Here is a 19,674-nt window from a genome sequence, read left to right as displayed (position 1 = left end):
GTATATACTTAAAGAGTATAGGGGTATATTAGATTTGTGGTTAAAGTGTGTAAAACGCAGAAGGAAGCCTTTCCGACCAGATAAGGTATAAATATTATTGATCAACATTAATAGCCGAGTCGATAGAGATTTGTATGTCTGTCCATCCATTTCTTTCAAAATTTTGCCACGACCCTTTCGCCCCCACAAGGGATGAAAATCTGTGGCATCCACAAATTCGAAGATACGCTCTCAATAAATTGTGTGCATTAAACCTTCTCTTAACATTGATAAATGTAATGTCATGACTTTCCTTCTCAGCAAGCCTCATCAGTCATATTAGTATTTCTGTCCCATATCTTTTATCTTCATCTTCGACTCTGTCATTCTAACTACTGAACATGAATTAGTTTAACAGTAAAAGATTTAAAATCTATGTACATATGTATATAAGACTGCTATGTTGGTTTGTGTCTTATGTAAAAACTCCAAGAGTCCCACACGATTGAACTGAAGTTTTGACATTAATTAATATTTCCTAATGCAAATTAATGGATCGCAAAAAACCTAATTTTAAGTAGTCGCACTAGCTGCAGCGAATATGACGGGATCGGGCAACCGCATGGGCGAAAATCAGACTAAGCTTTCAATGGCGTAGCGGGAGACGACCATCTGAATATAATGGGAATTCGGCAACGGTGAGAACAGGATTAGGTAAACTGACGGTGTCGGCAACCAAAAAAACAAAAAAAAAAAACCCAAATTGATATTGCAAATTAAACGTATGTATATGAAAAGCTTGCTTTGCTTTTTTCCCTTTTATTATAAGTGTCAACACAATTTGCGCTCAGTATCTACTATAAAAGTAGAATGATGTGAATTTTGGTTTTGGTCGGTTGGTCAGGAGGTGAGTTGCAACGCGCTTGCCATGGTTACAGGCAAGGGCTTTTCGTGTCATGGACAATGTTGGTGAACGTAGTGCGCCAGGTACATCAGAGCTCATAATATAACGTGTTTCTTCTTCCATGTATGCAATTATTCGACCTCGATCGGCATTTTGGAGTATTTTATTTATAGTTACCTACTGAAATCGGCAACCAATGCTTGGACTACTCGAACATGCATATGAACGGTTTTTTTTGTTTGTTTATTAATACACATTCAGCTATGTATGTGTATGTATATTTATAGAACTTAGGTAACATATTTACATACATAGATCTCAGAAAAATGTGATTAAATGTAAATACTTTACATGCGTACGTACATATGAACATGCACATACTAAAACTATTTACGTTATTTTTCCTTTATGTGATGCTTGGAAATAAATGTATTCATTTATCATATATTAGTATATAATAAGAGGCATTCGTACATATGTATATAGAAAAAAGGAGATGAACGAGGTTAGAAAAATACATATTGCTTCTTGAGTAAAATAATATACATATGTAGGTCGCCCCTCCTATTATTTACGACGCACAGTTAATGAAATCTACTAAATAAATTCTTGCATTGCACGTAAGTTGTTTATAGCAATATGCCTGTTAATAGAATGTAGTAACACTTACTTTAAGTTTTGATTATGGAATACTTATTAGAATATTGGATATTATAAAATTATTGAATATATTGATGATGTACCATTTATTTTCGTAATATATTTTTTATATCGGAATATATTAAAATTCGTAATCTAACGGCTTCAATTTAAAAGAAATAGCGACCGTCGGTCTGAAGCTAAAGACCGAACTACGGAGACTATTAGTAAATGCTAGAAGTTTCAGTGTTGTCTAATTGTCCTACATACATACCCTAACATATAGGAATGCAAGCTTTTTAAAAAAAGTTTTTTAAAGCTTCTTTAATGATATTCAGGTACACCTATTTGTAAAATTAGATTTTCTGCAAGCAACCATATCTTTTTACAAGGAAGCTGCCATTTTGTGGTATTTACTCTTGTCTGTCTGTGTTAATAGGAACAAGATTTCAGAGACGAGACTATAAGAGTTGTAAGCTCTGTGGCTCTGTGATTTGGTTTCACAGTTTCAGCACATGTTATCTTTTACGCTTCATAGATGTCAGAGAGAATATTTTATGACACTGATGGGGTTTTCTACTATGCACTTGATATTATTTTCAATAATTGTGTTCAGTAATTTGGTCTGATTAATTGACATCGTTTTCAATATTTGAACAAACAAATTTTTGATTCCAAAACAAAGTCTAGACTATATACAAAATTTAATGAAGCTGACGCGCTATTTCTCTAATAATAGGGGCAATGATAGGACACTGGGCAACAAAATTTAACTTTTCTTCCGCTGTGAGCAAAATCTACTTTTTTTTCTATATTTTATTTATTTATTTAATTAACAATTATCTGCTAATAATACTACTGCTAATAAATTAGTTAAAAAATGAGGAAAAAAGATAAGTTAAAAGTTTGTTAAATTTAGGTGATTATAAATACTACATGCTATTAGCTTAAGGGATATTTCAGGGGATAAGGTATGACCGAGGGAGTTAAAGTTATGACATATAACCCTAAAAGCTTTATGTTGGGCATAAAATTACGGGTAGGTCTAGATGGAACGGCAAAGCCAATCTGACCCAAGAGAGTTTGGGAGGCAACAATCCCGAGAAGGAGCTTGTGCACGAACATTACCCCATTACATATACTGCGATTTTGCAACGACGGCAGGTCAATTAGTTTAGTCTAGACCGGTAGGGTGGCAAGAATCTACCCGAGTCCCAACTTAAGTTACGAAGGGAACAAATTGAAAAAAAATTTGGGGCTTTAAAAATGTTTAATGATTTAAAAAAACTCAAATGCCGCATTTTGTCTTTAAATTCTATTACGTACCTTTTAAAATGCCATTTTAGTGTTAAAAACTGTTACAAATACAAAATGTTGGTATTTAAAAACAAAACGGTCGTATTTTGAATAACGTAGTTTAACGGTGAAATGCGACATTTGAAGGTTTGTTCAACCTGCTGCACCTTAGCTGTTTATCCATAGTTACAGACGATACCTTAAACGACACCCAATTAATGAACCTATACAAGAAAAATAAGAAAACACAAGAAATAATTTTTTTCGACATTTTCTGAGTTTTTAAGGTTGACAATTTGGAAAAATATTCGGCAAAAAATGATCAATTTTGAATCAGAAATTTAATAACGGAACGTTGTGAGTTGCTGCGGACACCGCAACTCTACATTTATACCCGATACTTAGTCAGTATGGCTCTCCTCCGGCAGACACCGCTAATATTAAACGACACGACAAAGATTGCGTGCGAGAGAGAGAGAAAATCAGTCTGAGCGTGACGTCGGGCGCTGCGTAGCCACTGCAAATTGATTTCTTGCTTTTGGCTATACAAATTATCCGATCTGATCCAGATTTAGCAACCGGATAGATATGGTCATTCTCTATGATTCTGCGTTTTTAGTTTTCTCGAATCTGCAATATTGTAGACGCAACAGATTTTCGTCCTTTGTGGAGGCGGAAGGGGGTGGGGCGAAATTTCGAGATATACGTTTTATACTGAGATCTAACAAAAGTGCGGATACCAAATTTGGTTACTCTAGCCTTAATAGTCTCTGAGATTTGTGGATGCCTCAGACTTTCGTCCTTTGCGAGGGCGGAAGGGGGTGTGGCGAAATTTTGACACAAAACGGTCAAGGTCCGATATCACAGGAGTGTGGACACCAAATTTGGTTGCTCTGGCTCTTATAGGTTCTGAGATCGTTGAACTCATATTTTGCATTTGGCAAAACCGACCATGAAACCTGTGTGTTAGAGAGAGACAGAGCGAGAAAGAATGAAATTGTTTTCTTGATTCTGGCTATAATAATTATAGGATCTGGTTCAGATTTTGCACTCTAGAAGATATAGTCATCTTCTACGATTCTGCGTTTTTAGTTTTCTCGTATCTTTGAATTTGTGGATGCCACAGATTTTCGCCCTTTGTGGGGGCGGAAGTGGGCGGGGCAAAGTTTTGAAATATATTTGTAGCAGTGACATATCACAGAAGTCCGGATATAAATCGTCGTTGCTCTAGCTCTTATAGTCTTTGAGCACTATGCGCTGATAGGGACGGGCAGACGGACGGACGGACAGACGGACGGACGGACAGACGGACAGACAGACAGGGCTCAATCGACTCGGCTATTGATGCTGATCAAGAATATATATACTTTATGGGGTCGGAATCGATTCCTTCTGGACGTTACTCAATACTCATTTTGAGTATCGGGTATAAAAATACAAGATTTATAAAAATTAAACATAGCAACCCATTGAACATTTTTGAAGCCCCAAATCTATCAGAAAAAGCCGGTTTGGTTCACAGCGGAAATTTGATGTGGCATAGTGTAATTACTCCGTCAGGCAGTAATTTAGAATTTTAGAGTTCTTTCTACCTTTTTTCATACCGTCCGCTACATCTCTCTTCATACCAGCACCAGTTGTTCCCGCTCACTCCGCCAGGGGGCGCATACCGGACGAAGATAAGTTTTCGAGAGTGCCGGGACTTTGTGCACGTGAAATAAATCTGATCCAAATTCGGCAACTTATAGATACATTCTCTATGATTCTGCGCTTCATGTTTTCTCGTATTTACAAAATGGTGGATGCCCCATTTTTTTTTCTTTTTGTTGGAGCGGTAGGTTACGCATAATGCTGAAATACTCTTGTAAAAATGTGATATCACAGGATATACGCGCCTATCAAAACAGACAGACGGACGTACAGAATGAATCTGATCTCCCAGCTTTATTTAACGTGGCGGTTCCACAGTGAGGGACTTCAACCACGGCGTCTGATATGTTAGATTATCCTAGATTAGTGCGATATATATATAGTGACATATCCATAATTCCCCACATCCCATACACATTATGTTTATGTACAATTCATCCACCCCATCCACACAAGTAACTGGACCCCACTCAAGAATCAATAACTGTTTCTTCCCATACTCCAAGCTAGGGCCCCCCATAATATAAACAATGGACCACATTGTTTCATCAACATTAGAATCACGCCACTCTCGAGAAATCGATTCTTTAGAATCACGCCACTCATGAGGACCAATCAAAGCTAGACATAAAACCAAGGAGTATCACATTCCTAGCTCCTTCATGTAATGCAACACCGATCGCCAGCAGTGGATGCCTTTCATCAAAGCCGACGCATCCCCAAATATCGATCCAGGCACGTACGCCACCGACACGAAGATGCAGCCGAGGAAAGCAACGCCCGAAGCCAGAGTCGGGAGTTCCAAGAGAAGGGCTCATGGAAACTAGCCAGCAGCAGAGAGATCAGTTCCGTTTGAGACAAGCAGACGTAAAGTTAAGTCGGGGAATTCAACCAATCTTGTGACATAAAGAAATTAAGTACTAAAAATAAAATCTTTTTTAAAAACTAAATTTCGAGTTGCGGATATTTAACTGGCGCAGCCGGTAGGATTTCGTTTAAAATTAACTCCTATATTTCGGTAATGGTCAGCTTGTGTAATTTCTAATTACTGTGATCACGTAATCCCGGAATCGTTAATAAAATTGTGAAATCCGCCAAAGAACCTATGTGTTACGAGCACATACGATTTGCAAAACTAAAATTAAGTGAACTGAAGTAAGCGGAGATAGTGATCCACCAAGAACAGTGAAACACTAAATACAAAATCAAAAAACTTACAAGTGAACCAAAATAAAGTTAAAAACTACTGAAAACAAAACAAAACCCAATCAACACCAACAACATGGCGTTACCACCACTATCATTGAGCGAAATCCACTTGAACCAGGCACTGCTGTCGATCAGACAAATACCTGCCTATGACGGTTCATCTGGACAGCTAAGCTCATTTATCAAACGAATCGAATATGTATGCGGATTATATCCAACTGAAGATCTTCGCCAACAAAGGATCCTATTTGGAGCGACCGAGATCCAACTGTCAGGAGAGGCACAACGCATATCGCAAATGATACAACCCAACACGTGGCTCGAACTGGAGACGGCGCTGATCAACGAGTTCAAAAATCACACACCATATGAAGAACTCTTACGACAACTATACACCACCAGATTCAACGGCAGTCTTCGTAAGTTTATAGAAGAATTAGAGATAAAAGCATTATTAATAAACAATAAGCTAAACTTAGAAAACATACCAGAAAATAATGTCATTTATAAAAACGCTTTGAACAACACAATTAAAGATGTCATTACTCGAAAACTTCCTGACAGAATGTTCATGACCTTAGCAAGAAAAGATATTACCACATTGTCTAATCTTAAGAAGGCAGCACAAGAAGAAGGATTGTACGAAGCTAGTACAACAGATTCAGGTACAAATAAAGATCAATCGAAATCGTCTCAATAAAATCGAAAGAATGTTGGAAACTATTATCCAAATTATAATACTACTAACTATCACAATCAAACTCAGAGTTCATCTGGAACAGGTCAGACTTATCGAACAAATCAAAATCAAAATTCCCAAAATCCTGGATTATACAATGAGTTCAAAAATTCCTTGAATCAAGGTAGGGCTCAGAATCCATTCAATCAGCAAATATCTCAAAACCAAGCTAGTGGGAGTGGACCCAACCAACCTACTAAAAGAGGGAGGGAGAGCCAGAGGGGCCAAACGAAGATGGACGTAAATTTTCATCAAGCCGCCTCGGAAGAAACCGAGGAGGACCCTATATAAACATTACCATTAATAAAAGAATATTAAGGTGTATCGCTGACTCGGGATCATCGATCAACATCATGAAAGAAAATTATACAGATTCCGAGATAAAAGACGATAACCTTACGGTCCATACCATCAATGGACCTGTCCGTTTAACTAAGAGTATAATGAGGAATGCGAACAAAACATGTCCGTCCGAACAAAAGTTCTACATACATAACTTTTCCGAAAATTATGATATTTTATTAGGAAGAGAATACTTGATGGCAAGTAAAGCCGTCATCGATTACAGAAATGACACTGTAACACTAGGAGCTAGGTCGTACCCAATCATTCAGAGTGGAGAAGCTATTGAAGCCGGCAAGACCGCACAGAAGTGCACTGATCCCTCTACAAAAGAAGAGAAGATCGCACCTAAGTGCCTTGACCCATCTCCAGAGGGAGATCAATACTTCGCTTCCGCTCTAGACAGTGAATTAAGGGAATGTAATCAATTAAGATTGGAACACTTAAACGACGAAGAGAGGGAAGAGTTAAAGAAGGTCTTATATGAGTTTAAGGATGTGCAGTACAGAGAAGGTGACAATTTGACTTTCACAAGTACAATCAAGCACGAGATCAAAACTCAACATGAAGACCCGGTCTACAGACGACCATACAAATATGCCCAGATACATGATCAGGAGGTAAACCAGCAAATCAAAGATATGATCAGGCAGGGAATAATTCGAAAGTCGAATTCTCCTTACTGCTCGCCTATATCTATGATTCCGAAGAAGATAGATGCTTCAGGAAAGCAAAAATATCGAATGGTAGTAGACTTTAGAAGTCTAAATGAAATAACAGTTAAGGACAAATTCCCAACTCCACGAATGGATGAAATCCTAGACAAACTAGGTAAATGTCAGTATTTTACGACAATCGATTTAGCAAAAGGTTTCCATCAAATACCCATGGAACCTAGCTCAATCCCCAAAACTGCGTTCTCCACTAAGCATGGACATTACGAGTTCACTCGTATGCCCTTTGGGCTAACCACTGCCCCAGCTACCTTCCAAAGATGTATGAACAATCTGCTAGAAGAGTTAATCTTCAAAGATTGCTTTGTATACTTAGATGACATCATTATATTTTCCACTTCATTGGAAGAACACTTGTTGTCACTAAGGAGAGTATTTGGAAAGTTGAGAGACGACAACTTGAAGCTACAAATGGATAAATGTGAATTCATGAAAAAGGAAACTGAATTCCTAGGTCATGTAGTCACTACTGAAGGAATAGTACCAAATCCAGGCAAAATCTCTGCCATTCTCAAATTTCCAATACCAGAAACGACTAAACAAATAAAGTCATTCTTAGGTCTGTGCGGGTTCTACAGGAAATTCATTCCTAATTTTGCAAACATAGCAAAACCCATGACACTCCAACTAAAGAAAGGAGCTGTCATAGACCCCAAGGAAGAAAAGTACGTCGAGGCATTTGAGAGACTAAAAGTACTCATCACCTCAGACCCTATCCTTGCGTTCCCAGACTTTGACAAAATGTTCACGGTAACAACCGACTCTAGTAACATAGCATTGGGAGCGGTTTTGTCACAAGAACACAAACCGATCTGCTACGCTAGCAGAACCCTAAATGAACATGAAATAAACTATTCAGCCATCGAAAAGGAATTATTAGCGATCGTATGGGCAACCAAGTATTTCCGTTCATACCTGTTCGGTAGAACATTCGAGATACAAAGCGATCATAAACCCTTGATTTGGTTGAACAACCTCAAGGAGCCAAATATGAAATTACAAATGTGGAAAATAAAACTGAATGAGTTTGATTTTAAAATGAAATATCTACCAGGCAAAGAAAATCATGTAGCTGATGCCTTATCAAGGGTAAAGATTAATGAAAATCTCCTTGGAGAAGCTTCCAATAGCGTTGGTGCAACTGTACATAGCGCACAGGAAGACAATCTAAATCACATTGCTATCACGGAAAGACCAATTAACTATTACAATCGGCAAATTGAGCTAATAAAAGGCAATGCAGATAAGGTAGAAACAATTCGTTATTTTCACAAGCTAATCATCAAGATCACGTATAAGGAAATGACTAACACCTTAGCGAAGGATATAATAAAGGAATATCTAATGACCAAAAAGAGCGCATTATATTTCCATAACGAAATAGATTTTCCTCCATTCCAAAAAGCCTATTTAGAAATCATTAATTCTAACAATATAACCAAAGCTATTAAATCAAGCACGAAACTCCTAGATATTCAGAATTACGCTGAATTTAAAGAAACCATATTAAAGAATCATAAAGGCTTACTCCATCCAGGGATAGAGAAAACCGTCAATTGGTTAAGGGGAAAATACTATTACCCGGATTATCAAAAACTAATCAAAAACATCATAAACGAATGTCCTACTTGTAATATTGCCAAAACAGAGCATAGAAATACGAAGTTGGCATTCGAAACTACACCGGAAATACTGAACATCAGAGAGAAATACGTCATAGATTTCTATATGGTTGGTAACCAACAGTTCCTATCATGTATTGACGTATACTCGAAGTTTGCCACTCTTGTAGAAGTAAAAAGTCGTGACTGGTTAGAAGCAAAAAGAACCATCATGAAAGTTTTTAACGAGATGGGCAAACCAATTGAAATCAAAGCCGATAAAGATTCAGCTTTTATGTGCACAGCATTGCAAGCATGGCTGATTGCGGAAAACGTCAAAATAGAGATCACTTCCAGCAAAAATGGAATATCTGACGTAGAAAGATTTCATAAAACAGTAAATGAAAAATTAAGAATAATATCTAGTGAGGATAACCCAGAAGATAGATTCACGAAGTTTGAATTAATTCTTTATACTTATAATCATAAAACCAAACATAATACCACAAATAGGACACCAGCTGATATATTCATTTATGCAGGCTCACCTGATTATGACACCCAACTAAATAAAGTGAATAAAATCACTCAATTAAATAAAAACCGCATAGAGTATGAAGTAGATACCCGCTATAAACTATCACCTCTAGTTAAGTCTAAGGTAACAAATCCTTTCAAAAGGACGGGCGAAATTAAACAGGTAGACGAAAAACATTATGAAGAAAAGAATAGGGGTAGGAAAATAACTCATTATAAATCAAAATTCAAGAAAAAGAAGAAATCTAATAGAAGCAAATATAATAATTCCAGGACATAATCCAAATAAAATATCTAGTAGACAAATTGCAAAGAGAAATGAACGGGCTAAAAATAACCAAAAGAAATAAAAGAGGCCTAATCAATATAGTAGGAACAGCCTACAAATATCTCTTTGGAACACTAGATCAGGAAGATAAAGTCGATTTGGAACAAAAAATAGAAAATTTAGCCAGCCATAGCATTCAAATGAATGAACTAAATTTGGTAATAGATGCAGTTAATAGCGGAATAAACGTTATAAACAAACTAAATGAAGAAAAAGACAGGAATCAACAAATAGAAATTTTGATATTCAATCTACAACATTTCACAGAATATATCGAAGATATAGAACTAGGTATGCAATTAACTAGGCTCGGTATATTTAATCCAAAATTATTAAAACAAGTGTACCTGGAACAAATAAATTCTGAGAAAATACTAAATATAAAAACCTCCACATGGCTAGAATCCGATACCAACGAAATTCTAATAATTTCCAACATTCCCAAAGACATTACAAAAGTACCAATCTATAAAATCGTTCCGTATCCAGACGAATTAAATAACATGTTAACAGATATGACATACGACAAGTACTACATAAAAAATTAAGAAGTATTTGTTAAAGAAACTAGATTGAAAACCAATGACAATTGTATAAAAGGAATTTTAATGCAAATTCCCACTAAATGTCCATATTCCAAAACTTTTCAAAACTTTCAAATAAACTTTATTGAACCCAATATACTAATCACATGGAATCTTCCAAAAACAACGCTAAACCAGAATTGTGTAAACCAAGAAATCATAGCGGAAGGAAATACCATTATAAAAATCTACAACTGTTCAATCCAATTAAATGAATTTACAATATCAAACACAATGTTAGATTTTGCCCAGAATGTTTATGTCAACAACAACATAACTAAAATAAAACCACTGTCGTATGTCCAAACTAATGAAATAATTATGCAATACACCAAATATAGTAACCTATTACAAATAAGTCTACTAATTTCATTTGTCATAATTATATTAGTACTACTAAGTTATGTAGCTGTTAAATTTAAGAAAACTTCTAAAAGAGTCACGGTTAAATGAATTAACCCTATAATAGAAGCAGAAGAGGAACCAACCTCAGCCACCGCACTTGACACCCCGTCACTATACCCGAGGGTAATCGCCTAGGGACAGGCTAATAACAAACGTTGGGGGAGTGACATATCCATAATTCCCCACATCCCATACACATTATGTTTATGTACAATTCATCCACCCCATCCACACAAGTAACAGGACCCCACTCAAGAATCAATAACTGTTTCTTCCCATACTCCAAGCTAGGGCCCCCCATAATATAAACAATGGACCACATTGTTTCATTAACATTAGAATCACGCCACTCTCGAGAAATCGATTCTTTAGAATCACGCCACTCATGAGGACCAATCAAAGCTAGACATAAAACCAAGGAGTATCACATTCCTAGCTCCGTCATGTAATGCAACACCGATCGCCAGCAGTGGATGCCTTTCATCAAAGCCGACGCATCCCCAAATATCGATCCAGGCACGTACGCCACCGACACGAAGATGCAGCCGAGGAAAGCAACGCCCGAAGCCAGAGTCGGGAGTTCCAAGAGAAGGGCTCAAGGAAACTAGCCAGCAGCAGAGAGATCAGTTCCGTTTGAGACAAGCAGACGTAAAGTTAAGTCGGGGAATTCAACCAATCTTGTGACATAAAGAAATTAAGTACTAAAAATAAAATCTTTTTTAAAAACTAAATTTCGAGTTGCGGATATTTAACTATATATATATCGCGACATCACGCACACATACGCAGGAACCTGGTACACATGCGCCAGCTAACGCCCCGGAAAAAAAGCTATAGCAAATACATAGCGACTCTTCCGGTACCAGTTGAAAGTATCCTGGTAGAGCATACAATCCGCCTTGGTGAGGGGCGAGGTGTAGACGGACGGACAGGCAGACATGGATATACATATCTATTCGGCTACTGATGATGAATATGAATACGTGATGGGGTCGGAAAAGCTTCCTTCTGGCCGTTACAGACAGCCACACAAATTAACATAATGATAGCCCAGTACCATTTGATCCACGCACCAGTAACGAACCGGAAGGATTTTCGCTCAATCTTATTGGTTGGTTTTTAAGCTACTTAAGTTAGAGGTCACAGACTGATATACTCGTATATTACTACTACATTAATAATGTAAAATGTCTCAATTAGATTGATTTGAAAATTTTATATAATTGTGCCTTTTGCGTTGTAGATCAATCTATGCCTTGCATGACATTGCTGCAATACGAACACTCTGAGCTTCTAAATCAACAAAAAAGCTCTAATTAGTAGTACTACTTTTTTTTTATATTGAGTTATATCAAAGACTATACAATACCAAGATGTTGCATGAGGAACAAATTCTTTTTCAATTTTCGTTTGACGCTTCATGGTACGGGCGCGCGGGGCTATTACTTCAATTCTCTTTTACGCTACCTTCGCCTCCGAAATGCTACTCGGCTTCGTCAATGCCTCGGTCAGCGTCGAGTCGGTGTGTCTCGAGAGAAAGAATACAAAAACAAAATATGAATCGTCTGCGTGCCGAAACCGTATGGCAGCGTGGTCGCTGATGTCTTTGGCGCGGCACAGTGGGCACTCAGCCGAAATAGTCAAAAAATTGTATGAGTGCTTAAGATAAATTTAATGTACGCATCTAATAGAGAATTTTCCAATCGAATTTTCAAGATAGTTTTAGTTTAGGAGATATAAGCACTCAAATATTTATTGAACTCATATTCACTAACTAATTTAGCAAGCTGAGACGGCCAAAGGTCCCACTGTGCCGCTCCAAAGACATCGGCGATCCGCGACCACCGCTTCGACGGTGCTGAGGCTCGAGAGTCCAGAATTGCCGAACAGACGAAACCGACTGGCAGCGGGGTCGCGGTAGAGACGAAGTACAGGCGAAAAGGGAATTGAAACCCCGCGCGCTCCCTCGTGCCTTTTGGGTTCTAATGTTAGGACCCGCCATAGAACAGCTTTTTGGTCGCTCATGCAACATCTTGGTATTGTATAGTCTTTGGTTATATTCTAATTCTCCTCGATGACTATTCTTGCGTCTTGCGTCAGCGGCCTCGGTCAGTCTGAACTACTTTCTGGGATCCGCGTCTAAAAAGCTTTTTATTGGTGTCACGTGATGGTGTTGAATGAATTCAACATTAAATGTTAATATTTTTTTTCATTCTTAGATCATTACTGTTATTTAAAAGACGATATTAAATATGCATCATTAATATATATGTATATTTAATTTCTTAAATAAATACATTTGATCGTAAACGGTTTATTAGCTATTGTAATGTCGTAGTACTTCATGTTTTAAGTTTTGTGCCAAGATTTTCTTAACCTATTAAAATACTGAACTTAAAAAATAAACTATAAAAACTTGTTACACTTTTTTACATTAAATATGTTTTTCATTTGCATGGGGTAGTAGACTTCGATGTAGACTTTGCCGGTTACAGATAGGAACTAGTATTATTTAAAATCAACATTTTTACCATATCTACCTTCAAATTAGCTTAAGCTTCTACAAATAAAGTAAAACATTCGTCTTCATATTTGATATACGATGAATGTGTGCACGCACACATATTAAAACCACTATATGGTAATATTATGTGGTAATTACTATTTTCATGCAATTAAGTACATTAATATTGTTGACTCATCGGTAGCACTATATGTGGTTTACAACAATTTTCACGCTCAGCTGCATACACTCGTTGTAATTTAGGTTTTTTATTTAATAAATACCATCAGAAAGTGCCAATTATAATGGATTTGAATTGACTTAACTTAGTATTCGTTATAAAGTCATGAGAAAGATCTCTAACGATCTACACATTCTTACGAAAAACCTGACGTAAGCATTATATTGACAATGTTGTGTAAGTAATTTTAAAAAATTTCACAAATCAATTATTTTATAATGAAGCTAATACAAAAATTTCAAACTCTCTTATTTATTTAAGGTATTTCTTTAGAAACTTGAAGATAATTAACAAAAGGTTATTACCTTCAGTTTCCGTAGTATTGCACAAATAATAATTGAACGTTATGAAATATATATTAAATTTGTAAACTAACTTTGTATAGAACAAAGGTGTATTGATTAAAATCAATAATGCACAACAACTAACTATATATTTTAAAATGGTCAATGGGAAAAAATGTGTACAATGTTATGAAATAGTTTTAATAACAATGTAATTTTTTATATAGAAATTAGATAAAATGAAGAAAGTGAAAATAAGATTCTATCTCTGCTATTGATTTGAAGTATTTTTTTAGTGACGTGAAGATAATTTACAAACGTTTTCACGTCTCAAACGTTATGAAATATGTATAATAAATTGACTTTGTGTGTAAAAAAATGTTTAATGGCACTTTAATACAGAAACAGAACGTGTACAACATTTTAAAATGCATGAAAGTAATGGCTATATTTATCAATTTAAAGCCAAAAGCGCTTACGTTCTTGTCAGCAAATGTCTACAATCAAGTTTTAACTTGTCGGTTCATAGATAGAGCCACAAAAAATAATGGTTTGTGGATCAATTGTAGAATTTCTATTAGATTTATGATAATTTGATTCGATTTTGAGTTACACTTTCTAAATATTGTAAAATAAATAAATATGTAGAAGATTTTAAACTGCAACCAGTAACGTTGAGTTGGAATATCTTCAGAAACAAAAGACTCAGCTCGTCATTTTAATAAATATAATATAAATAAACGTCGGAAATGCTTCCTTCTGTGAATTGCAAATATATAATATGATCCAATTTATATTACACTCTGAAAAAGGTATAAAACCGATCATTAATGATATCTTGCTACAAACAATAGTTAACAAAGTTCACTGCCTTGATTAAAAACTCGTACTATACATTTTTAATTATTTTGTATATTTTCAACACTAATATATTTAAAATGTTAAGTGAGTTTAAAAGAAATAATGGCAACATTTTTTACTTGTCTGTAATTCAAATGCAAAATTTTGATATTTTCTTGAGATCTATGCTGCATGTGCATGTGTAATTTAAAGCAAGTACCAATACAATGCAAATCAGGGCCAACTATATAGACGTATTCAGCTTATCACATCTATGGCAGTGTTGTTAATAAATCAGATAACAACAATTAGTAGTGCTTCTAGTCCCTTAGATGGCAAAAATCTGTATATCGTCAAACAATTAGCTACATATCTTTGGAAGATACTTTAAACTTATGGGCGTGCTGTGAAAAGTTTTTATTTTCATTGATACCACTGGACTTATCCATTACGCAGGTGTTACTGAGATTAACAAAAGAGGACGAAGCTGTCATGTCCATATCTTCCGTAACAGAATCTGAAACCAAACCTATATCGGTTGCTGTTAAATTAGGTGTGGTTGAAGCTGAATATACGGAGAATACATCTAAGTTTGTGACCGGTTCCAATTGCGTCAATGAGTTGGCAGAGCTGTTTAACGAGGCAGAAAAGCTAGATAAACCTGAAAAATATTACAGAATTAGTTTGCTTTCAATGTATTAATACTTTAATATTACGTTCAGTTCCATTATTGTTCATGTGCGGCAAATACGATAATGATGACGGTGGATATCTGGAAGTAACAACACTCCGAGCGACTGTACTGAGACCACTAACGCAACTGGAATCAGCTGAATGGGTTAACGACGACAAATGTGGGGATATAACAGTAGTATTTTTAAAACTATCCGCCAAAAGGTCGGCTGTTAAGAAAGGAGCAGCTGGCGCTGGTAACGATCCGTCCGAGCCGTTGAGACTTATGGTACTTTTAAATTCTTCTTCAGAAATTCCGCCATGGTTTACACGACCACTACAATTGCTGTTCTCTCTTTCCATTGTTAATGAGGCAGATATAGCAGAGCTTGCAGATGCAGTCGTTTCATTTGCAGAAGTTATATTTAGTCCTGAAAATATAGATAAAAACACGTCCAGACGAAAAATGGTCAAACAAATTTAATCTGCTAACTACCTACCTGTTACCGGTGATTGATCACCACTGACATTAGCTCCGTTTAAAACACCACAACCGCTTGTGCTACTTGGTGGTCTGGGAAGACGACGGCGAAGCCACGGATGTTTAAGAGCCTCGGATGGAGTTAAGCGTTTATCTGCATCCCATTCCAGACAACCACGAATAAAGTTGAGAAATAGCGGATCCTTGCATCCATCCAGTGCTTTAGAAAGGCTTTTTGAGCATGGGGGACCTCGTGGCTTTCCTCGGCGCGACTGGCCCCCAATTAAAACAACCATTCCATCAGACATGGTGCGTACAGTGCAATAACGTGGATAACCTTTTGGGCTAAAGAACGTTTTGGATCGCTTTGAGGTGGCTAGTAACGTTTTATTGGGCATGCCGAGAACTTCAATAATACAGGCAAGTTGATCGCTTTCGTTTTCACCCGGAAACAGTGCGTGACCCGATAGTAGTTCTGCCAGAATGCAACCCAAGGACCACATGTCAATAGCTCTGCCATATTTTGCTCCCAAAATAACCTCAGGGGCACGGTAAAATCGTGATTGTATATATGTATATATACGTTGATTTTCAAAGCATGACGAACCAAAGTCAATAACCTTTTAGAAATATAAAATTATAAATCGAGTTCTTGTAGATGTAGACGTAAATTATTGTGTTGGCATTGTTAGGTATTTATTCCTAACAGGTAAATTCATTTGTGAAAAAATTCGTACAGATTAAACCAGCTATTACGTTGGTAGTCGCGGCACACATACCGCAGCACTCTACTACCCTACCAGTTTGAATATACATATTTGTGGACGTTGACATGCAATGACTGCATCTTTCAAGAGGCGATGCAGTTACTGCACCGTCAAGTGGCCCGTGTGACACCAGCAGAAGGCTGTTACGCGCGGATCCCAGGCAAAACGCAGCCCTCCTCCCGCCCAACCGACCGAGGGGCGCTGCCGCATGACGCGCGGTGCGTAGCCGAACCAAACGCGAACATGCAAGAAAGATAGCTATTAGACTAACATTCGAGGAAAATTAGTACTAAACTTACTAAGAAACTAAGCATGCAATCAAAGTACAAATACCACTACAGTTACTAATTAATAGAAAGGTGTGTAAGGATTAATAATTTAATAAGAGGAAGAGAATTAGTGGTGGATATAATATGGTAGAGGGAATTATAATCCGAGCATAAGACCCTAAACGGTTCATGCAAGGAATAATTCGATCTACAAAGTGGAAGGAACAACGGTATAAAATTTCTAGTCAGTCTAATAGGAATCGTGAAGTTTATGCGGCTCAACAGATCAGGGCTGTCTATGTCACCCCTGATCAAGTTGTGCATAAATATCACACCAAGCATTTTTCTACGGTTAACTAAGGATGGGAGGTTTACTAATAGTAGTCTACTAGAGTAAGATGGGAGTCTTACACCCGCATCCCAGTTAAGGCCCCGCAGAGCAAAGAGTAAAAAGTTTTTCTGTACTGATTCTATACGGTCCTGGTGTACTTTGTACTGAGGGCACCATACACAGGAACCGTATTCTAAGATCGGACGAACAAGCGAGGTATAGAGAGTCTTTGTTATATAGGGGTCGTCAAATTCCTTTGACCACCTCTTTATAAACCCAAGCACGCCCATGGCCTTATTTACCATGGTAGAAATGTGTTCGGAAAACTTTAACTTGGGGTCTAACATAACACCCAGATCATCCACCAGGGTAATTCTCTCAAGAGAACCACCAAATAGGGTGTAGGGAGTTATTGAGATCGGATTGCAAGCGAGAATGAAATGAAATGTCCTTGTACTGGACACAGAGTTTAACATCATCCGCATACATAAGTACTCGAGAGTATGTTAATACTGAAGGTAAGTCATTAATAAAGAGTGTGAAGAGTAAGGGGCCTAGATGGCTGCCTTGTGGTACTCCCGAAGAAACCTTTACTGGTAAAGAGAGGGAGTTTTTGAAGAGGACTCTTTGAGACCTAGAACAAAGATAGCTAGAAATCCATCTCAGGAGGTTGGGCGGAAACCCTAAAAGGTCAAGTTTATGCGCTAAAAGGGAATGGTTTACAGAGTCGAATGCTTTAATAAAGTCGGTGTAAATAACATCCGTCTGTAAGTTACATTGAAAGCCTTTAATAATGAAAGAGGTAAACTCTAACAAGTTCGTGGTGGTTGATCGCCGCCTTATAAATCCATGCTGAGTTAGAGATATAAGTGACTTGCAGAGATGTTGCAAGTGCGGAGTTAAAACCCACTCAAACATTTTAGGAATAGCGGATAACTTTGCTATACCTCTATAATTTTTTGCATCAGACTTGCTAGAAGCAAGAAGCAAGAAGAATCAATGGACAGGGTGAATAGTTTAAGCAAAGGTCTACACAGAGCCTCGGCGCAGTACCTGAGTACACAACCTGGAACCCCGTCTGGACCCGGTGAAAACACCGGCTTAACTAGTCGAAGATCATGAAGTAGGGAACATTCATTTAACAAGGGACTGAAAATGCCGTTCGACCTCGGTAAACCGTATGGGTACGGATGACCAGAGTAGCTTTCCTCAGAATAGGTGGTTTGGAAGAATTGGGCAAAAAGATCGGCAATTGCCTGATCATTATTTGCCGACGTATTACAAAATGATAGCGAGGATGGGTGTGCGGACGTTCTACGCTTACTGTTTACGAAGCTGTAAAACTGTTTAGGGTCCTGAGAAAAACGTATCCTGCATCGAGATAGGTAGTTCTTATAGCATTGAGCATTAAGAACTGAAAAGTTTGACCGAGCTAATACATAGCGAGAGTGAGAAGTAGGAGATCCCACTTCTTGAAACTTTTTATAAAGTCTTGATTTTAAGTTTTTTAGACTGGATAACTCTTTGGTAAACCAAGGGGGTTTTCCAGATCTAGTCGGACAAGAAAGCGGGACACAACAATCGAAAAATGTGCCAAGAGCATTGTAAAAAATGTTTGTGCCTTTTATGATATCAGTGCACAAGTACAAAGCGGACCAATCAAAATCCCTAATGAGGTTATTAAGCTTCGCAAACTCGGCTTTACGAAAGCAGCGGACACGTTCGGGCAGCCTACTCGACCGATCCAATACAGTTGGTCCTATATCTAGCGACACCTCGAAAGTAGGGTGGTAGGCGTCTTTAGGTATAGTGAGCGGAAGGGCTCGGGTTAACAACACTATGGTCGGATCCGATAAAAAGCACAGATCAAGCAATCGACCCAAGGAATTTTTCACATGGTTGACTTGAGACAGGGACAGGTCAAGCAAGCCGTCAACAAAGTCATGTCGTGACATGGGCACTAGGATACTAGACTCGTTTACCGAAGACCAAACAGTTCCTGGCAAGTTGAAGTCACCAAGAACTATCATACGATCTTTATCAGATAGCGAGGAAGAAACAGCGGTTAAAGCGGACAAGTGCTGCTCATAAATTGAAATATCCGAAGAAGGTGGGATATACGAGCAAGTAATGAATATAGCGAAAGCGGGAATAATCAGTTTTACACACAGGAATTCCAGTTCCTGTTGAACTTGGACTGTGAAGTGTTCCGACGTGAAGTAAGAGTCCACTGCAATTAGAACCCCCCCTGCACGTCGAGACGAACGGTCCTTTCTAAAGGTTGTGTACCGACCTGCCAAAACCTCGGAACTAAGAATGTCCGGCTTTAACCAGGTTTC

General features: G+C 37.5%; 1 protein-coding gene across 11 annotated transcripts in view; it reads right to left on the bottom strand.

Moving 5' to 3' along the window:
- Nucleotides 1-19,674, bottom strand: part of LOC108164387 (putative dual specificity tyrosine-phosphorylation-regulated kinase 3 homolog) — a 30,048-nt gene that overhangs the window by 4,382 nt on the left and 5,992 nt on the right. Inside the window, exons 4-6 of one of the 11 annotated variants that reach the window (XM_017299990.2) lie at nucleotides 15,988-16,588; nucleotides 15,532-15,918; nucleotides 13,612-15,476 (exon numbers count right to left, since the gene is read on the bottom strand). The exons of 7 other annotated variants lie outside the window; for them this stretch is intronic. In XM_017299990.2, the coding sequence (XP_017155479.1) occupies nucleotides 15,181-15,476; nucleotides 15,532-15,918; nucleotides 15,988-16,588 (1,284 nt within the window). In that variant the 3' untranslated portion in view covers nucleotides 13,612-15,180. Of the gene's footprint in view, nucleotides 1-292; nucleotides 326-1,553; nucleotides 1,744-13,611; nucleotides 15,477-15,531; nucleotides 15,919-15,987; nucleotides 16,589-19,674 lie in introns of those variants that run through there. 3 more of the 11 variants (XM_017299998.2, XM_017299999.2, XM_017299996.2) reach the window with 3 other exon arrangements.

This window comes from Drosophila miranda, chromosome 5 (assembly GCF_003369915.1).
Source record: "Drosophila miranda strain MSH22 chromosome 5, D.miranda_PacBio2.1, whole genome shotgun sequence".
Classification (NCBI taxonomy): Eukaryota; Metazoa; Arthropoda; class Insecta; order Diptera; family Drosophilidae; genus Drosophila; species Drosophila miranda.
The sequence above is the reverse complement of the archived record's forward strand: the minus strand, read 5'-3'. Positions and strand labels throughout refer to the sequence as shown.